Raw genomic sequence first — 21632 nt, 5'->3', positions numbered from 1 at the left:
GTGCTAGAATCTTCCACTAGACCTCTTAGTTATATCACAGAGGAGGGTGTGTCCTGGGATACGTGTTCCCAGCAAAATAACTGGGGGACAGAAGTCAAGGTGGGGGGCCTAGGGTGATAGTTGAGGCTGCGTGAGAATGACAGGAGTGTTGTGGTTGAGCTAACGGGTGCTGAAAGGCAGAGTGATGTTCTGCAGTGAAGAATTCTGAATCCCACCATGACAGACAGAGGTGACCCAGGATCTGCATCTGAGGTAAAGTGGCTGGAGGCAGCGTGTGGACTAGAAGAGATGTTCTAGGACATCAGGGTAGAGAAAAGGAGCGGGACAGTTTATGTGGCATCGAAGTGGGCTGCTGTGAGAGGGAGGGCTTTTGGGAAAGAAGGGAGGATTCTGGTCCCCTTTTATTCCTGTGGAACCCTCAACTTCTTACCATAATCCCCCAGAGACAGGATGAGGCACAGAACCAGGAACCACATGGCAGCGGAGGTGAGCTTAGAGCTGAGGTTTCTTGGTGTCTCTGCAAGGTCTTAGAAAGCCTTCACTCCTCCACACACCCACCCTGCCCTTCTGGCATACGGGAAATGTCTGAGCCATGACTCTAAGTCTGTGATCTGTACACTCATACCAAGTACAGTGGCTGAGCATGAGAACCCATATCTCCTTGTTCTGTGGACACTGGATGAATTGCTGGGGTCTGAGATCTAACTCGGGAAGGACCCATGGCAGGGCTGCTTGATCAAAGAAGCTGAAAGTTCCGGAAAGAGTGACAAGAACAGGGGTATGACTGACCCTCAAAGTCTCCTTGCCTAGACTCCAATAAAATCCTCCCTGCTAAGTCTCAGTGGTCAGTACAATCTATGCCAATGGCCCTTTTGTTGTTCTGAGGCCAAGACAAACTCTCCAACACCTCAGAACATTTACGTGTTTTTTATAGTGTGTGTGTGTTCTGGAAACTACACTGTTCTTTGCTCTAAAGGGTGAGACAGGAAGCATGCATTCGTGCACTCGTGAGTTCATTCATGTACTCATCCAGTCATGCATTCATCATCAGTCAGCTGGAGTTTGAGATAGGTGTACTGCGTCACAGGAGGCCAGTGGGAATGGGAAGAGTTGACCTGGTGTTGGAGATGAGCTGCAGACACTTCCCCAGGGAACTGGTTGTAGATGAGAGGGTGGAATGGAAATGAGGATGAGGATGAAGGTTGGCAGTGAGAGCTTGGAGAGAAGACCCAGGTTCCCAGAACGTTCTCCCTCCCCAGCTGACCTGCTCTGTTCCTGGGAGGAGGACCGAAAGTTGGTCCTAGGTGGGTCCCTATTCTTCACCTTCCTGGCAACTTTGTTGGTGTTTGGCGTGATGATGGTCGGATGGCCTATGTGTATTGTCCATTCACTGGCTTCATCTGGATTGACTGCAGGAGGTATAAGTGTGCCAACGTGGGCCAATTCACTGGTCAGTGTATACATAGACTGTGGGTCCTGATAATGGGTGCCAGAGGTGACTGTGGGGTGGGCCACGTGCCTGTCCCAGGAGTCTCTTTTGGGGGGTAGGTAAGAGCTCACAGTAGGGGCATTGCTGGTGGTGGAATGTAACTCTGTGAGTGGTAGTAGGATTACTTTAGACATTCTACATAGTCATTTTGGTAATGTGAGTGGAGGTGACGCTTTTTCTTCCTTTGGGGGGTGGAGTTGCTGTTTGCTGAGGTTTGAACCCAGAGCCTTACACTCCACAGTGGCTCTACCACTGAGCCATGTCTTCAGAACAACCTCATTAGAGGATTCTAGTCAGGTGCTCTACCTCTGAAGTAAGCCCCAGACCTTCACTGGGGGATTCTAGACAGATGCTGAGCTATATTCCCATCCTCTGCCTAGTTTGGGACAGGGTCTCATGTAGCCCAGGCTGGCCTCCAGGTCAATGAGTAGCTGTGGCTAACCTTGAATTTCTGATTCTACTTCCAAGGGCGGGGATCCCCTGAGTGTGCTACCACCTCAGTTCAGCACAGTGCTGAGGCTGGAGTGCAGGACTTCACACATGCTAGGCAAGCATTCCACCAATGAAGCCACAACCCCAGGACCCCTGGACTGCTTATATTTTATATTGTGAGACAGATAAGGTCTAGGTGTCTCTAAACTGCTCAGGCAGGCCTTGAGATGGTACTCCTCCCAGCTGTTGGATTAATTAGGTTGGAGAGAGAGAGAGAGGGAGAGAGAGAGAAAGAGAGAGAGAGAGAGAGAGAGAGAGAGAGAGAGAGAGAGAGAGAGAGAGAGAGAGGTGGGGAGGTAACTGTAGTCATCCCTCTGACTCTCCTCCCCAGTTTACACTCACATGAGCAAGGGCTTCATATTTCTGGCCCTGGCATTATGCCTCATCCTCCTGCCCACCATGTTCCTCTCCTTCTGACCAGTCTGCCGACGCCTGAACAAGATAGACTTCATCTTTAGTTTCCTCAGCATTGGCATCAGTAAGAGTTGACAAGGACAGGGGTGACTGAAGATTTCCCCACCCAAGCCCAGAGCTGCCTCCTACCCAGAGGTGTGGCTAGATTTCCAATTCTGCTGCTCTGAGGGAGAGGGGTGTCTCTGTGTCTTTCTAGGGCTTTCTCTGTGGCTCACCCTGGCTGTGGTCTCACTCTAGTCCATGCTGGCTTTGAACATGCCATTCTCTTGTCTCAGCATCATAAGTAGCTGAGATTAAAGTCTATGCTCAGTAGTTGTGACTGATGGCTTTGTCTCCCATTTTCCTTTCCCCTCTGAGTACTGAGTGTGTATCCATTTGTCCTGTGTGTGTGTGTGTGTGTGTGTGTGTGTGTGTGCGTGCCCACTTGAAGCATGTCAGGGTGGTCGTATCTATTTCTCTCCATTTGGGGTGTGGGCTGGTGTTCCCTCTCTAGCCTTCTGTCCTTCTCTGGCCCAGCCCATTGTACAGCTGCTGATTCTCTTCAGCTCTTTGTCTTCAACTTCAACAGGCTGCACCCAAGTGCCACACTCCCTCCAGTAGAGTCTGTGTGACTGGGCGAAAGCCTGGCACACTCACCTGGGGCGACGGCTTCAAGGAAGTCAGTCTCCTGGAGGTGTTGGTTGTGCTCCTAGAGGATATGTGCTTTATGTGTTGTGGCTGCCGTGCTTGGAACATGTTTTCTTGCTGTCTCATTTCTACGCTCTTTACTTTTGCTCAGGGCATGTTCTGCCCTGCTCTCCTCCCATGGACAAAGGAAGATCACAGAAAGTGCAATAGAGGCAACCACTGACCCTATTTTGGATTTGGCCTTTCTGTGGGAAAATGTCACCATTTATCTTATGGAAACAGGGACTTTTGACTGAACTATAGCAGTAAGAATTGCTTTACTAGAACCCCCTGTAAAGACTCATAGTCCTTAAATGTGGGGATGGTTAGACGGGAAATAATTCCAGTCACTCACTCTTATGAGTTTCCTTCATAAGATCCTGAAGTCTCTAAAAAGGGGGGGGGTTGTGGCATTCTTAAGAGATTCGTGGATGGCAGATGGCAATGGCTTATGGAAGGGAAATGGTGGTTTCTCCCCTGTAAGCAGGATGGGGCCACAGAGTGCTCCCCTTGATCCCTTGCTATATGTAGGAGTTCATAATGGATCTGGGAATTGATGGATCAATCACAATGGATAAAAAGGTATCATATTATTCACTCTCATTTATGGAGAAATTGGCACAATCATGACCCTCATGGTGTCTATTATTTAAAGAGAATAGAAATAGTATCATTACACAGTTACAGCAACCCCTAAGTAGAGTTAATGTTAGAATTAAATATATTAGAAGAAATTAGAAAGAAGCCCATATATGATGAATCTAACTTGTCAGCTTACAAAGCAACAAGAGGAAGGTTACTGTAAAAATCTTAGATTGTTAACTACTAACCACAGGTACCACTGAGTGGCTTGCCAACTTGGCTACTGTCTCAAACATTAGAGATAACATCAACTTCACATGTTCCTTGCCAATGAATGGTTTACTGATTTCTTAGAGTTGGGTCCAGTTTATGAATATCTAATAAGAACACTGTAAAACTGTTCCTGAGAACCTTTGTCTTTTCTGTTCCTATGCATATGCAACATTGCTTTTCTCTTTTGCTTTATGATTATAAAAGTCTGACGCTTGAATAGTAAAATTGCATTCAGATCCAAGACCACCTCGCGTCTGTGTCTGTTTGTCATTCCCCGACTCCTTGCCCACCTGAAACCAGTCCCCCTGGGTTGCCTCAACGGTCCGTGGCACCCAAAGCCACAGGAATATTACTAACTGGCCTTCTCCCTGTACTGGTGTGCACTGGAGTCTTGGATGCTGTGGGCCGGTGAGGGCGGGGACTCAGAGGGAAGGGCGGGGCCTCGGCAGAGCAGGAGCCCAGGAAAGGGGGTCATCCTCCAGGACCGAGTTGGGGCTTGGGGTAGGGCTCTGAGTCAAGTGCCCATGGGGTCCCTTCCCACAGGGACTTTGTCCTTCCTCAACCAAGTGCGGATGTGGAGCTACAGTACGCCTTTCATGGAGAGGAGGCTCAGCTACTTCCGTTGGGCCTCGAGACACCACTCCTTACACTTGCAGCAGCTGTCCATTTCGGCCAGAAGCTTGGAGCCCGCCCAGAAGCTGTCTACTGCAAGCAATTTTGTGAAATACCTCGAGCCTCCCCAACAGAGGGACGACGCAACTTCTCAGGACACTGATGAGTCCCCGCAGCCTGATGCCTCTACCTCGGTCCCTGTGGCTCAGTTTCCATCAGATCTTCCTTGAGGTCCCATACTTCCCCTGAGAGCAGGTAGCACCCTGGGGACACAGGTGGCAAGCCCCAGTCCCCACTCTAGGGCCCACTCCTTACTGCCTGAGTCTTGGCAGGGACCCTCCTCTGAAAGTCCTCCAATACTCTCAGCTGCGGCTATATCACTCTGGGCACACACTGGTTTGTAGTCCAAGGCAGTGGGAGCAATGTGGCCCTTTTCCCAAGCCGGGCGATGCTCTGCCCCACAGGGCATGCCGCTAAGTCACCCTTCATCTTTGGTCCAGCCCTACCAGAGATATACCCTCCAGGGGCTCCAGGGGCTCCAGGGGTTCCAGGGGCTCCAGGGGCTCCAGGGGTTCCAGGGGCTCTAGGAGATACTCTGCAGCCTAGCCTTGGGGGCAGTACCTACCCTTCTGTGGACAGACAACTCCCCAAGAAGTAAAGGCTTAATTAATATAACATCCCGCCATCTTTCTGGCTTCCCCGACTCGATAAAAGCAGGTCGGCAGTCTAAATTCTCAGTGTCCTGACTGCTTGTCATCTCTTCTGCTTTTGGTGTAGGGTCCGGCCTAGCTGGAGTTGATCTTTCTACTGTGTCTAACTTGACTAAACTTTGTGATCTGAACATGCTACTTGCCAGAGGAGAACCCTGGGCCATCCCTGACATGGTCTGAGCCTTTTGTCTGCCTTTGTCTCAAGCCAATCCCTTTATCCAACCATACATGGACCCCTATCCATTGCCAATCTGCTTTGGAAGTCCTGACCTTAGCTGGGCAGACCCCAGCTCCAGACTCCAGAAGGTGAGAGAGAATCAGAACTTGAACTTGTGTGCTGCATGATGGGTTTTATTGAGACCAGGGGACAGTGTGACACTCAGGGGTTTTCCTTCATAACTTCTTTTATCCAGGAGGTGAACTTAATAAGTTTGGTGTAGATGGCTGGCATGTTGGTTTTGGCGCATGGGACAGAGCCCCATGATGTGATGCCCTGGAGCACACCATCACAGAGGAGGGGGCCTCCTGAGTCACCCTGAAAGGAGAGGGAAAAGAGTAAGAAGGAATTGGCAGTTGGGTTCTACTTGACAACCTGGAACTAACTTCATGGGAGGAATACAGGGAGACTCTAAGAGACAGTTGTGGCCAGTAGGGAAGGGAACCCAGCTCCTGGGAGCCCAGCTCTTACAGCGAGTGAGGGGTGGACAGGCCAGTCCCTGAAGCCAAGTCAATGAGGAGGAATAGTACCAGCTCCAGGATCCTCCCCTCCCAGCTCACATCACTTCCATAAGGAAGGAAACCAAGCGTCTGCTTAGACAGGGTGTGGAAGTGGGAATTGAGAACCTCAGTTCCCTCTCTCAGCCCTTCACCTCACCGCAGGGAGGGGCTGTCTCACCGTGCAAGTGTCTTTGCCTCCTTCCAACTCTCCTGCACACAGCATCAGATCTGTCACCTTTTCTTTGTAGGCTTTGATGCACTTCTCATTAGACAGTAGGTGGATGTTCACACACTGGAGATCATCAGGGAATTCCCCTGTGGACCAGGAGGCAAGAGGGTGGTGAGCAGAACCCAGCCAGGTCCTCTGTGCCTCTCCCTCACACCCAGCTGTGTTTCCTGGCTCAGACTTACATATAAGGGGTTTGGTACTGCCCCAGCCTGAGGCAAGGCAGGTGCTCCCCACCTTGGGCTCCTCAGTGGGCAGATCGATGACCTTCACCCCATCTGTGATGTCCGCAGGCTGGCTGAGATGTAGCAGCATCAGATCATTGCTGTGGTCATCGCCAGGTTTTCGGGTGTGGTTCCTCATGAGGAATGGTTTGTAGTCAGGGTGAGGGAAGCTTTGACTGACAAGCCGGTGCTGAGCAAATGGTTCATCTTCTAATAGGTTGTTTCGGCCCAGCCAAACCTGGTAATTGCTGAGGGCAGGAAAGGAGATGGATTGAAAGAGAAGAGGCAACCAGGGAGATTGGGCAGAATAGAGGAAAAGGGGGATGAGGGAGGGAGGGAGAAAGGAAGAGAGAGTCAGACAGAAACACACACATACTTGCACATACATACATACACAGACACATACATACACACACACATGCACACACACACACACACAGAAAGGCACATATATACACACATTTAGAGACAGAGAGACAGAGACAGAACAAGGGAAGAGGGGGAAGGGAGGAGGGGGAGGGACTGAGAGCTGCTCAGGTGCAGCTGGAACTGGGCTGAACTTCCCCAGTAGGTAAGGCCTGGCCCACAGCCCAAGTCTGAGCTCCCCTTCCCTAACTCCCCTCCCCCACACCAGCATCTGCTCTCCCTCTGTACTCAGTTACTTCACCCAGCTCCAGCTCTGACCTGCCCTTCCCTGTGTCCTGTGAGTGGACAGAAGGTCCTAAAGGCTGAGCTGGTCTGAGGAGAGTGAGGACTTCTCTCACACCCTACATTCAGGGACACCCTACAGTCAAGGATATGACTTTGTATCCTAGAGGCCTTTAGGTCAGTATTGTCAGTAGTAATAAAAGAGGACACATGAGACCCAGACCCAGACTGAGATGGGCCAAGAGGAGGAGGAGACACAGAGATACAGATGGCCATAGAGACACTCAGATGTGAATACAGACAGGAGACATGAACAATAAGATAGAAAAGAAAGAACCAGAACATGAACACAAGCCTTGAGAGAGAAGCAAAGACAGACACAGGAGGTCATGGACAGACCATGGGTCCAGTCCTGCTTGTCCTCTTTTGTCTTTGAGCCAGTCCCACCCTCCTGCCCTTCAGCAACCCAGCCCGTCCTCTAGTCATTCCTGTCCCCTCCGTTACTCACTTGCTAGAGCAGTGGGCAGCCGTGATCACCCAGCTGGGGTCTATCAGGACACCCCCGCAGAGGTATTTGCTGAAGCTGTATAGAGCCACTTGCCAGGGTTGGGAATTCTTCTCACATTTATATCCTCCAATAACCCGAGACTGGCCGGGAGGTGCAGCATCTGTAACAGGTGCACAGGGGGTGGGGTATGGTTGGAACAGATAGGGGGTATGGATGTACTGTTGGGTAACAAAGTTATGGGATGGCAGGCAGTCAGAGAGAGAGAGAGAGAGAGAGAGAGAGAGAGAGAGAGAGAGAGAGAGAGAGAGAGAGAGCATTCCTAGTTTAATGAGAGTGAAATCAGAGGCCAAGACACTTTCGCATTTAAAGTCTCCAAAGCTTGAGAAGACATCAGGGCCTTGGTTGGGTTTTGGGAATTCTGGAAAGGGTGAGGCCCCCTGATAACTAGATTTGAGGGAATAAATGAATGCAGAAACGGGAGCTTCAGGATGACTTCGGGATTATTGGATTGGGCATGAGGCAACCAGCTGGCATAGAAGAGAATGAGGGGTTTCCAGATCAAAGGGGCAGGGTCGAGGATTGGGTGTGGTCTCCTGTTAGGGTCTGTGTTGGAGATGATACCTAAGAGGGTGGGGCTCCCTAAGAACATAGTTTGAGCCTGGACAAGCAGTGGGAGAAGGAGACTTTGGGGGATGTGAGGGGAAGGTCCTGCTTCCCACGGAGTGGGCAGGGGCAAATGATCAGTGTGTTGGTGAGGTTCAGGGTTCTCTTGGAGGCAGCCTCAAGACAGCACAGGGGTGGAAAAGGAGTTAAACAAGTCAGACCACTGTGCGACAGACAGGAGGACCCAGTTGGTGTGGGGTGCTAGGGTTACGTGTTGGGTCTTGGGATGTCCTGCACAGAATGGGACCTAGAGTTGTGCAGTGGGGTTCCAGCGAGGTAGGACAGGAGCTGGTGGGGCTAGAAACAACAAGTAGTGTGTGGCTGAGAGTGGGCAGCATGGGAGGGAATAGTGGGCCAAAGCACTGCGTTAGGAAACACGGAAGCTTGGCAAGCACTTATCTGTAATCCCAGCACACAGAAGGCTGAGGCAGGAGGAAGGCCATGGACCAGACACAAGCCAGAATTTCACCATGAGACACTAGCTCAGTGCTTATTCCCAAGAGCTGGGCAGATGGCTTGGTTGCTACAGTATTGGCTGTGTAAGCATTAGGACCTGATCTGAACTCCCCAGAACCTAGGTAAAAGGTCAGGTGTGGCAGTGTGCCCCTGTAACACCAGAGGTGGAAGCAGTAGGAGTCCCCTGAGTCCTTCCAGACAGCCAAGTTAGCTTAAAGAGAAACTCCCCATTCAGTGAGACCCTATCCAAGTGATCGAGGAAGATCCTTGATGTCCATGAATGGCTTCTGACACCTGATTCCTCCTCCCAAAACCAGACGTAACCAAAAAGTCATGGAGAAGGGCCATAGGCCAATTCCCCACAGCAGAAAGTGTGGGGAGACTCATCTGATGTCACAAGCCAATTTGGGAAATGAAACTGTCAATAGAAACTGAGCAACTTGAGAAGATGGAGGACCAGTTGTCATGATGTGGAGAACACAGCTGAAGGCTGACAGCTGCTGGACAGCCAAGAGCTCTATTGTGGGATTTGGGCAAGCTCCTGACTCAGGGGTTGCATTATTAGGCTCTAGGGAAAACAACAAAGAGAGGGGAACCGAGGTCCTAACGTTCATCAGGGGTTGGAAAGATTCTTTGGAAAGACTGGAGAAGCTCAGAGACAATCAGGCGGCTAAGGAAGAGGAGACAGTTCTGGAAAATGGGAGAGAACAGGGGCCTGGCATCGGAGGACTGTGAGGGACTTGGCAGTGTGCAGGGGCAGAGAGTGAGGAACAAGTGGTGCTTTAGAATGTAGCTGGGGCCAGGGGAGAGGAGAAGGGGATATCCAGGGCCAAAGGCAGCATAACAGTCAGGGGTGTGACCCCACCAGCTTCCCCCCGTGTCTCACCAATCTGCCCCAGGGACAGGTCGAGGAATAGGATCAGGAACCACATGGTATCAGGTGTCCAGGGGCAGCAGGTGGTGATCTTGGAGCTGAGGAGCCTCCTTGGGGAGCCTTTAAAAACTCCTAGTTCTCCCCCAGCCCCACCCCTGTCCTGTTGGCACTCATATGCTGGCTAAGGCCCTGCCCTTGCTGACGGAGGTGGATTCCGTGCTCTCACCCTCTTGGCTGTGGGAGGGGAGGGCCCTGTTGCACCTGCTGTCCAGTAGGCTCTAGGTCACCCTGGATACCTTCCCAGGGCTGAGATTGGGTAGGGCAGTGCCTGGTTCTCCAGTACCTGTTCATGTTTTGGTGATTAAAGCCAAATGGCAAGGTCAGGGGTAATAGTGAAGGGGTGTAATAGGTGGATGGAGGAGAAAGTGACCCCCAGCGCACAGCTCTAAGGTAGGTCCTGCACCTCAAGACCAAGATTATCCTCAGAAATCAGCCATTAGAACAAATTCTTTGCACCAGTGACAGCCAAGAAGGCTGCAAGCTCCCCTCATATATGTCGTTTCCTTTTTGTTGAGAAGGGCAAAAATGTTGCTGTCGTGGACCTGGATTCTGGATCACTGATTTTATTGTTCCTATTAGAAGTTTGGGAGCTGGGTATAGTGGTGCACACCTGAAATCCCAGCACTTTGATGCCAGAGGCAGGCGGATCTCTGTGATTCTAGGCTCTAATAATCTGTGATGTAGATCAACTTGGTCTACATAGTGAGTTTCTGGACAGCCAGGGTTATATATAGAAATGTCTCAACACAAACCAATAAAATAAAATAAGATAAATAGTTATGGTGCACATTACCATGCCTGCCACTCTTTGGTTCTAGAATACGAGGATTCAGGTTATTCCTGGGGAGTGTCATGTGCCCTGAACAATGTTGTAGTCACAATGACTTTTTCTTGTTTCCTAGGTAAGGGTACACAAGGTCCCATCCTTCAAAGTCCCAAAGATCAGGACTAACTTCCTTCCCTGGGCAAGATTTTGCCCACAGGGCCTGCATGGTGGTCACACCTGCAACCTCAGCACTTGGGAAGTGAAGTAGGGAGGACCTGAAGTTCAAGGTCAGCTCAGCTACAGTACAAGTTCTAGGTCAGGCTACGTGGACCTTGTCTTCCAAAAGAAGTGTGTGTGGGGATGGGTGGGATTGGGATGCAGGCTAAGTGCCCTGTAGAGGGTTGGTATAATACCCCTTATATTCAATGCTAAATTCTGTACCACAAAATCTGGTTGCTCCAAGACCAGCAGATCCTCACGTTTGTTGTAAAACCTTGCCCCCAAGTTATCTGTCATTGGTTAATAAAGATGCCTACAGTCTATAGGCAGAAGAGGGATAGGCAGGCCTGGAAGTTCCTGGGCTTGGGGTTCAGGCAGGACCATGAGAAGAAAAGGATATGGGAGAAGGAAGAAGTCGTCATTGGGTAGGTGGTTCATGAGCACATGTCCACGACGGCCAATCTCTCCCAGTAGGAGTGGCCCAGGTGTAACAAGGAGAGTCACATCTTGGGGTCATTGACAGGGAAGTAGACAGAAGAGCACAGAGGGCTGATATCTGCCCACCTTAGTGCTTTATGGCTTATCAAAATATAAAGGTTTTGAGTCTTTTATTTGGGAACTAAATGATCTAAGTTGATGTAGAAACCCCAAATATTATTTACCACAGCAATACCCTAAACATAGCAGCCACACCCTTACAGAGAAAGTTGGATCAACACTATGGACCAACACTATGTTCTTTTTCTATTTTCCGTTTTTAAGAGAAGGTTTCTCTGTGTAGCCCTGGCTATCCCGGAACACACTTTGTAGTCCAGGCTGGCCTCAAAGTCAGAGATCTACTTGCCTCTGATTCTTGAGTGCTGGGATCAAAGACCCACGCTACCACCCTACCAACACTGTTTTCTTCATGCTAAGCAGGTGATACCAGCAGGGGAGAAGCCCTGGATAACAGTGTATGTTGATTTGCAGAGGGACTCAGCTTTCTCAGGTAGGTATGAGGGAGATTGTTAGTCAGAGTCCCAGGTGGTCCTTGAGGGACATAGATGTTGGGCCAATGAGTCAGTTCCTTTTCATATGTTTCTGGATCCACTCCATGTATCTGCAGACTTTTGTGTAGACTCCAGGCTTAGTGGTAGTATCACAGGGGACATCACCCCAGCATACAATGCCATGGAGGGGACGCCCGCAGAACAAGTGTCCTCCAGAGTCACCCTGTAGACATAGGAAGGGGTTTTCCTCAATATTTCATTCTATGTAGTGAGAGGATGCACACCTGCTCCTCCTGTCTCAACCCCCTGAGTGCTGGGGTGACAGGTGTGCAATGCCCTGCCTGTTGTCTGTGGTGCTGGAGATGGAAGCCAGGTAACTCTACCAATCAACTGAGTTACACCGAAACCCACTCTCCTGCTTACTCTAACTAATCACTACTTTTCATCCATGAATTCCCCAGCCAACCCCAGCCCATGAAACTCCAACAACAACCCAAACCACTCCAAGCCCTCTCTGATTCAACATAAGCCATGAGAACTCAGTCCCCCATGTTCAGCACCCAGCCCCACTCAGTTCACGTCAGATGCCCTCCAAATTCTAAATATCGTCTTTATCCAAAGCCAAACTAAAGCTGGGCACTTTAAACACAACCCAACTCCCATCTTTGTTCATTCTTTACCCCTCCCACAAACCCACGCCATCCAATGACAACCACAATATCCTTCCCATACTGAATCCAAACAAACTCCCTCCCTCAATGCCTTCCCAGGCCATGTAATCTATTCCATACACATATATCTAAGCCCATTTTCAACCTCACCATGCTTCTAACTGATCCTGTAACTTCATCCACACCTACACACAGCATTGTCTCTGGCCCAAAGAAAATTCAAGGAACCCTATTTGTCCTATTCTGTCTCAATTTAGCTTCCAACGTGGCCCAACCTAGGATTGTCTGAGGTGTCTCAATTGAGAGGTTGCCCAGAGCGTGTCTGTGGGAAGTTGTCTTGATTGCTGGCGAAATGTAGGAAAATCCAGCCCACTATGAGTGGCACCATCTCTAGGCAAATGGGCCTTGACTGTGTAAGATATTAAGAGATGTCTCAGCGATTCAGAACACTGGCTGTTCTTGCATAGGACCCAGGTTTGATTCCCAGCACCCACAAGGCGGTTCAGAACTATCTGTAATTTCAATCTCAAGGTCATCTTCTGACCTCCATGTGCAGTACACACGTGTGATGCACAGATAGACATACATACAGAAGAGCACACATGAGTTCCTGCCCTGACTTCCCTCAATGTCAAAGTATAAGGTGTAAGCTAAATATATTACTTCCTCCCTAAGTTGCTTTTGGACAGAGTATTTTATCACAGCAACAGTAAATCAAGCCAGGATACATCCCATTCCCTCCTTTTACCCAGGAGTCTGTGCCACCGCCTTCGACACCAATACACACCATGTTGGGCAAATGCCTCTGAGATAATACTGATGTTGGCACAATGCAAAGTATAGGGAGTCTCACTGAGGAGAACAGATGGCTTTGAGTACTTTCAGTCCCTTTGTTCCTTTCCCCTCCATTCAAGAACCCCGGAGGACAGCATTGCTCAAATTCCTACACCCAGCCCCATCCTTCCACTCACCTTGTCACTTTCGACTCCCTGTGGCTCCAGGGTTGATGTCTGATAATAGGACCCAGCCTGACAACACCCAGTCCTAACTGATGAGGGAGCAACCTGTGAGCAGCGCCGCAGGACATACCTAGGGCGTTAGCCGGGCAGGCTGGAAAAGTCCCAACATCATGATGCCATGATGCTGGGTGTGAGCCTCATAGCCCGGATGTGGGATGATGGGAAAGATGGAGCATAATTGTTCTGGGCCATTGAACTTTTGAAGGTTGTGTTCGCTCAGGTGCACCCTCATAAAGCTGGGTGAGTGAATAAGAGTAGACAAAGTAGTCAGAGTGGATATCCTGGGATTTTCTGAGAACTTTTTTGTTTTCCCAAGTCCTTGAAGCCAGTGGCTCCAACCATGACCCCTTCAGAATCAAGGAGTTTCTTCATGTGGTGGTTCATGCCTTTAATCCCCACACTTGGGAGGTAGAGGCAGGTGTATTTTTCTAAGTTGTGGACCAGCCTGATCTACGCAGTGAGTTCTAGAGAAAAGTGGGTTACACAGTGAGACTCTGTCTCAAAAAATATACAAACAAAATTGTCAGGAGTCATAACAGGACAAGCTAATAACTAGCAGGTGATCATCCTGAGATGGCCAGCCTCGGATCATTATATAATCTGCGACTGATTCGCCCTTATTAAGCAAGGCTGTAAGGGATTCATTTTGGGAAAGATTCCTGCTATTAAAATGCTTTTCCTGTTGTTATTATTAGACACACATAGCAATCATTAAGTAATAGCCCACCCCTTTGGAGCAGATCTCTGCAGATCTACGAAGATGTACTGTCTCGTAGTGATGCTATATAGACAAATAGATGGCTTCTTTAGTCTTAATGATGGTCCTGTAAGAATTCCTAAAATTATATCAATGATTATTAAGTTCTTTTATAGTGGGACTGCTATTAAGTCTCTTTCTGATAGTTAAAACTGCAGTAAGAACTCTGCCAGTCTCCCAGGTGTCACCAGTTAATTGCTCTTAGATAGTAACCAGACTTTCTCCTACTCAGAACACATTCCAAGAGGTTGTAAAACAATTATCAAGAGTCATAAAAAGAGAACAAACGATTTGTTACAGGTGCAAGGACAGAGGATAAGATATTGACTGGGTTTATCTATACAAAACTTCACTAACAACTTAGGTATGGTTTTAGACCTCCAGCGAATCTGTATAGCTGACACTGTGATGAATGGTTAGCCAGATAATTACTCCTTATAGATTTTCATGTAAACATTTTCTGTTGTAAACTTCTATTTCAATTTATGCTTTGATCTTTCATATGAACTTGTGATGAATTTTGTAACATGTGATCATGTATTCTGAAAGATGTTTAAGTGCTGGGGACAAAGAGAAGAGACACAGGAGGACTGAGAGAGAAGGACTGAACAGAAGGACAGATACAGAAGGACTGAGCTCGAGAGGGACTGAGCTGGAGTCAGGTTTGAGCTAAGGAGAAGTGAGCTAATAAGATCTGGGCTGAGAAGAAATGCAGAGAGGAATAACTTAGAGACTATAGGTAACATAAGAGAGCATTGTGCAGAATGCAGAGGAAAAGAGGAAAAAAGAAGCTGGAGAGAACAGAAGGCGCAGGCAGGTTTCTCCTTACCATAGGACAGAACAGGTCATTTCTTAATAGCAAGGCAGGCTTAGTCTTATTAAAAGGAACACGCCTTTTCTCTTACAAACTTGGGTTTAATTCACTTAGCATTAAAAGGGTAGAAGTGATTTCTTTCTCTATGTAATAAAGATTGGAGCTCATCTTTCATCCAGAATGAGTGAGTTCTTTCTGCACCGATGCTTGGTTTTTGCTCCATATGCATATGTAAGTATGGATGTGTGTGTAAGTATGTGATCATGAGAATGTATGCATGTGTGTGTGTGTGTAAGAATGTAATTGTGATAATGTATGTAAGCTGGAACCAACTGATTATAAGTGGAAATGTATAAATGTGCATTTATGAATCCATGTGTGAAATTATATATGTTTATGTATATTTGGATAAGTAGAAGCTTTTCCTTCTGCAAGCGCTATTCACTTCTCTTGGTTCAATAGAAGTTTATTGCTCCAAACTTCCCCCTGGCCCGACAAGGAAGAGGCATAGGGACAAAAGGGAAAAGGCTCCAGTAATTAATCCTCTACTTTATCTCCTTCTGTCTTAGAATGAAGTGCTAAATGCCAGTTTCTGCCCTCAGAGGGACACAGAAGGCGGGTTAGTTACAGTAGCAGAGCATAGTGACTTAGACATAGATAAGTAAATCAGCTACAGTAACATAGTAACTTAGACTTAGATAAGTTAACTTATTATTATACAGCAATCCTAAATATCTCCTAAGACAAAGGCTTACCCCATATCTCTTAAGACAAAGTCTTACCCTCCGCAGACGCTCTTCCCCCTCCTCTGCCTCAAGAAGAACCAACAGGAGAAAGAAGACTAATGTCGAGGCTGGCCCCTGGCACAAAATAAAAACAAAGAAAGAAAAAACCAGGAGTCCCAAATGAGGTGCACAAGTGGAACTTAGGCTCCAGGTTTGGCCCCTTTCCTTCCTTCAGAATAGAAAATGCTCACCTCCTAGACCCCTTCTGCACCAGAGACCCAAAAGATGGGGCATTCGTAGCCTTCTCTTTCTCCTTTAGGAACCCACAGGGACAGAATCCACTCCCTTCCCCACCCAGGGCCTTCACCTCCAGCCTACTCATCCTTCAGAAACCAAGAACTTGGGTTACTTCCCCACCAAAGCCACAGTCTATGCATCCCAAACCTAGAAGTTTCCAGTTGTCGTCACACACCCCGGCCCCCATACCCTTCCTTTATACCGGGTTTGGCAGTGGGCAGCAGTCAACACCCAGTGTGGGGAGATGAGGAATACACCACAATTGAAGGAGCCATGAGAGGGCCACTTGCCATGGCCCCGAATGAGGCACACACTCCTTGCCTTCTAGCACCTTGTCACCATCCTGCGCTGTGGAGAGATACAGGTAGAAGATCTCTCCTCATCTCTGGATGTTCAGGATTCCTGCCTCCTCACCCTATCCTCACAGGCTTCACCCAGGTCATTTGTTCATTAAGAAATTGCTGGGTGTGTCACAGCTCCTCCTTGTTAAAGAAATCCCTGCTAGGTTTGGGGATGGCTCCTGGGTAAGGCGCTAGCTGCCTGAAGACTCAGTTTGGGTCCCCAGCACCCACATGAACAATCAGGTGTGAAGCTCGTGCCTGCAACCCTAGTGCTGGAGCCTGGGGGAGGGAGACAGTCGGATCCCAGGGCTGGCTGACCAGCTAGTGTAAGGTCTGTGAGAGACCCTGTCTCAAACAAAAGAAAGGAAAAGAAAAAAGAAAAGAAAAAGATGGAGGGCTAAAGAGATGGCTCTTGGGTTAAGAGCTTAGATTACTTTTGCTGATGGTCTGATTAGAGTTTCCAGCACCAAAATGATGGTTCACAACTTGTAACTCCAGTTCCAGGGGAATTGACATCTTTGACCTTCAGGAACACCTACAAACACACATGTGCACATGTGCCCGCACACTTATGAATGCATTCGTTCATGTGCCCATGTGCAATTAAAAAGGAAATAAATTTATAAGAGAAAGAGAAATAAATTTGGGGGGCAGAGGCTCTGGCTTCCACCCACACTGCACCCATGAGTATACATGCATATCACACACACACACACACACACACACACACACACACACACACACACTTACTTGTCTTGAAGTTCTATATTTTGGTTTTGACAGTTGCTACTTGTACTTGCACTGAGGCCTTGACTCCTGCGTTTGTATGTGCGTGTGCCCCTGTGTGTACACAAGCGCATGTGTGGTCATAGGAAAATCTCCAGGGTCATTCTTCAGGCAGCTGTACCTGGAGTCCTGGGATAGATTACTCTCACTGAACCTGTGCTCATTGACTGTGCTAGGCTGGTTGGCCAGTGACCCTCGGGAACCCCCTAGGTCTACCACCCTGCACCCAGTGCTGCCTTATGGCTTCTGACACGTACTGAGGGTCAAATCCAGATCCGCAAACCTGTACAGTAAGCAGCTCACTGACTGGACTCTCAATGACTGACCTGTCTCTCCATCAACGGTTTGGACTCTTGGAGTTTGTTTTTCTCAATAGTAAAGCATGGATATGGTCATGAAAATCAGAAGGGGCCTATGGGTGTCTGTGTGTGGTGAGTTGTGCCTGAAGCATTCTAAGTCCTTGAAACACTACGAACTGATTTATTCATTCAGTGTTTTATTCATTCAGACAAGGTCTCACTCTGTTGCACAGCCTGGCTTAAAACTTGTAATTTAACGGGGGTAGTCTGAACCCATAACAGTCTTCTCTATTCAGTCTCTCATGTTCTGGGATTACACTTGTTATTTTAAACAAAGGACACCCATTTATTTATGGGGTTGTCCATGAGGATGTTCATGTTGGTGATGGTAGATATGGCTGAAGTATGACAGACATCGGTGCAGATCTAGTTACAACATCAAACCACAATTTAAAGGCTGGGGACATGACTCAGTGGGTAAAGTCCTTGCCTTGCAATCACAAGGACCGAGGTTTCATCCCAAGCACTCCAGTAAAGTCAGGCATGGTGCTGCGTGCTTATAACTCCATAAGCTACAGTGCCTGGAGGCAATCAGATCCCTGGAGCTCCCCTGGGTTAACCAGTGAGCATTGTGCCTTTGACAAATTCAAAAAACTAATGTGGTGCTGGAGCAATGGTTCACAGGTTAAGAGCACAGGCTGCTCTCACAGAGGATCCAGTGTCAATTTCCAGCAACCACATGGTAGCCCATGACTATCTGTAATTCCAGTTCCAGGGGATCTGATGGCCCTTTCTGACCTCTGAGGGCACAGGCACACATACTGTGCACATACATGAATGCAGACAAAACATTCCTTCACATAAAATAATAAAATAAAACAAGGCAGGCAGTGCCTGACATGCATGTGCACATATTGGATGTGTATACTTGTGCACACAAAGAAAAAAATGTGTTTGACCCACAAGCCACTTTGTAGAACTCAGGGACCCAGACACTCACCTATAGGGTGAATACTCAGATACTGGCAGTTCTCCATGAACCCAGATCACATACAGATACCACCAGATACAGACCTGAGATTTCAAGGTCAAAGACCCCTAGCAGGAGAGAACAGACCTAGGAACAGGACCACTAATGTTTAAGGACACAAGGGGTGGGGTGACCTTCTCCTGACACAACACACACATACACACAGAGAGAGAGAGAGAGAGAGAGAGAGAGAGAGAGAGAGAGAGAGAGAGAGAGAGAGAGAAAGAGAGAGAGAGAGAGAGAGAGAGAGAGAGAGAAAGGGAGAGAGAGAAACAGAGAGAGAGAGACAGAGACAGACAGAGAAAGAGAGACAGAGAGACAGAGACAGACAGAGAGACAGAGACAGACACACACATAGAGACTAATACAATCAAGACACTACAGCAATTTTCTTGCCCGACTCCTCCAAGTTCAAGATCATGACAGACACCTACTCCTGGGCTGGATTGTTACAACCAAGCCATCTGTCTACACTCTGCCATCTACCTTCCAAGGTCATGAATAGAGCTGAAGGACCTGAGAAGCTGTGGGAGTGCTGATGTGGCAGTTGAGGGGCTTAACAGAGGAAGGGTGAGGTCGCCCTGTGGAGGAGGGCACTGGCTGAACAGCTGGGCATTGAGCTGCACCCAGCCGGTCCCAGCTGGAGGAGGGTGGAGGCTCTGGCTGGGTGCAGCACACAGCTGAGGCAGAGCCCAGGGAGAGCCCAAGGGGAGGCTTGGCCACCATGGGGGAAGGCTGAGGCCCTGGGCAGAGGTCATGTTGTGAACAGGAGGATTGTTAATGGACACCCCTCCAGATTTCTGAAGGGCAGAAAGCATCAGGTTACATTGAAAATTTCCACAAGATGTGTGACAGAGGTTGGTCTGTGGTTGGCCTGTCACTCAGCATGACCTTGGTTTATGTGCCATCCCTGCTGCCAACCTGCTCCTTAGTAAATGACGGCAATAGTGGTCGTTCTTCCACAGTGTGGGTCCTGAACTCCACTATTCAGGCCTGAGAGCAGGTACCATTTGTGTCATCTCAAAGTTCCGACCTTATTTTGGTGGACAGGTTTTCTCATGAAACATTGAGCTTAGAGACTGGCTGGACTGGATGGCCAGAAGCCCCAGGGATCCCCTTCTCTCCACCTCCCAGCTCTGTTTTACAGGGAAGCTGTCGGGCTTCCTATGTGGGTACTGGGAATCTAAATGCAGACACCCATGCTTCCACAGCAAATGCTGTATCCACTGGGCTTTCCCCAAGCCCTCTGCCTCACATGGTCCTGGTGTGGGAATAGCTGTGCCTGGAGTGTCAGATTGTCCCATTATGTTCACACACCTAATAGAGAACAACACTGAATTCATAGGGAGGACACTTGCCTCCTTCCTACAGTTGGGAAACTAGGCTTGCAGTGTTGGGGAACTGGTAGCTGCAGGACCTAGGTTTTGAGCTCTTGGTGTCTAAACCATCCTGATTGCTTGTCCCATGTGTCATGTACATGATGTGATTGGGACTTCACCATGACTGTCATAGCTAGAAAGCTCTCCAGGCCCAGAGACGTAGAACAGTTTCCCCAAGGTTACACGGCAAGAAAGATCATCCTTGGACTCAGGTTTAAAGGCTCAGGAGGCCCAGAACTTCTGGTGACCCATTGAGGATTCAGGGGCATTTAGCTGGTGGCTCAGATGGAAAAGGGAATAGGGGTCTGTGGGTGAAGTTTGAGCTGGCAGGTTCCAGGGTGCAGATACTCTGGGGAAAGGGGCACCCTCTTTGATCAGACCAGTACCTGACTTTGATGCCCCTCACCTGCAGACACCAGCAAGATGAAAGCAAGGAGAAGCCACATTGTAGAGGAAGGTCCAGGTCTTAGAGATCTGAGGGTCATGACAAAAACTGCGGAAAGGCTGGATCCATCTGTCCCCATCACCCTTCTGAAGACAGAAGTGCATCCCCTGTGTAGGACACACTTTTCTTTTGTCTTTTGTCATAATGTTTCTCTACATGTCCCAGGCTGGCCTCAAACTCATGATCCTCCAGCCTCAGCCTCCTGACTATAGAGAGGACAGTTGTATAGCACGATGCTTGACTGAGAGATCTACTTTTACTGATCTGCCTTCTGTCTCCCGCAGGCTCCACCTGTTTTCCCTCCTGGTCACTATCTCTGGAGGGTCCTCTGTGCCTTCCAGAATTGACAGACCCCAGTGTTATTCAATAGCCTCTGGGTCCCTCTCTCATTCCTAAGGCCCTGGATCAGGACCTGATCCAGCTTCCCATGGGTCCTCTTTAATGTAGTACTCCTGTAGTCTTCCCAATGCACAAATCCCTAGAGAGCTTACCTCCCTCCTTCCCTTCTTTCTTCCCTCTCTTCTGTTTGAAACTGGATAACTGCACTGAGCCACACATACCACTTGCTCCTTCCTGGTGGATTCTAGAAATGCTCCCTACAACCAAGCTACATGCCCACCTCTCTTATTACTATTCATTTTGTTCCAGGTCTCACTAATTACCCAGGTTAGCCTTGAACTCTCCACCTTCATGCCTTAGATCTCAGGTGTTGAGTGACAGGCTTTCACTACCCCATCTGCCTTCTCCAGGGTCTTTCTACAGAAGAGATGAGCACTCCTTTCTCCTGTCAAGCCTCCCATGGACTTCTGATAGCCCCTAAATAAAGTCCCATGTCCTCAGCAGGAGTTAGAAAGGATGAACTTCCTCCTCCTCTTCCAACCTGCCCAGCTGGGTCTCTGTGACCTTGCCCTAGGCATAGCCAGTGCTGGACTTCAGCCTGCAGTTTCACACACAGACTGCTTATCTTGCCCCAATTCTTGACCTTCTCTTTCCCCCCCTCAATCCCCAGACTCTCTGTGGTGTCTCCTCATCAGACTGAGAACTCCTTCTAAACAGATGCCACCAGACTGACCCTACATTCCCAGGTTCCACACAGTGTTAGAGTCTGGCCCATGGATTGACCTCAGGAAGTTTGGGGAGTGAGTTCAAGTCCTTCTCATCTTGCTATTTCAACTCATCCTGAAAGACTATGCAAGCCTTGGAAGACCAAGACATGGTAATCCAGAGGCGATGTCATCAAGATTCTATGGCGTCTGTCCTGCCCCTGCATGGTAGCAGTGACTGCAGATACTGAGACCTGGATGCTCCCCACTGCTTATCCCTGAGGAGGATGGAGTCAGGTCAGACCCCCCAGTCCGCAGTCTGCCCAGCGTGGGACACATTAGGGAGGTGGTTCTGACCTGACTTGACCTGGATAACTGCTGACCATGTTCTTGGATCCATGGCAAGCACCTCCCAGTTTCCTCTGTCCTTCCTCCCAC

The 21632-nt window shown here is 48.8% G+C and overlaps 1 protein-coding gene, 1 long non-coding RNA gene and 1 pseudogene across 3 annotated transcripts; 1 reads left to right on the top strand and 2 right to left on the bottom strand.

The window, feature by feature from the left end:
• The first annotated feature begins 89 nt into the window (after positions 1-89).
• On the top strand, positions 90-5571 carry LOC134485118 (uncharacterized). Of its 2 annotated transcripts, XR_010063006.1 has the most exons (3): positions 91-252; positions 4460-4783; positions 5306-5571. It is a non-coding gene; the product is annotated as an uncharacterized LOC134485118 (long non-coding RNA). The 2 variants fall into 2 exon arrangements; XR_010063007.1 differs by lacking the exon at positions 5306-5571 and having other exon boundaries at positions 90-252; positions 4460-5208.
• Klk1 (kallikrein 1) lies at positions 5572-9690 on the bottom strand. Its single transcript, NM_012593.2, has 5 exons — positions 9567-9690; positions 7562-7721; positions 6367-6653; positions 6134-6270; positions 5572-5773 (listed from the first exon to the last, which is right to left on the bottom strand). The coding sequence occupies exons 1-5, from the start codon at positions 9610-9612 to the stop codon at positions 5618-5620; spliced, it is 786 nt and encodes a 261-aa protein (NP_036725.2). The 5' UTR covers positions 9613-9690; the 3' UTR covers positions 5572-5617.
• Positions 9691-13323: 3633 nt separating this feature from the next.
• Positions 13324-20152, bottom strand: LOC134485117 (kallikrein-15-like; annotated as a pseudogene).
• Between the last annotated feature and the right edge of the window lie 1480 nt (positions 20153-21632).

The sequence above is a fragment of the Rattus norvegicus genome, chromosome 1 (assembly GCF_036323735.1).
Source record: "Rattus norvegicus strain BN/NHsdMcwi chromosome 1, GRCr8, whole genome shotgun sequence".
Taxonomy (NCBI): domain Eukaryota; kingdom Metazoa; phylum Chordata; class Mammalia; order Rodentia; family Muridae; genus Rattus; species Rattus norvegicus.
Note: the sequence above shows the minus strand (reverse complement) of the source record. Positions and strands in the feature narration are given on the sequence as shown.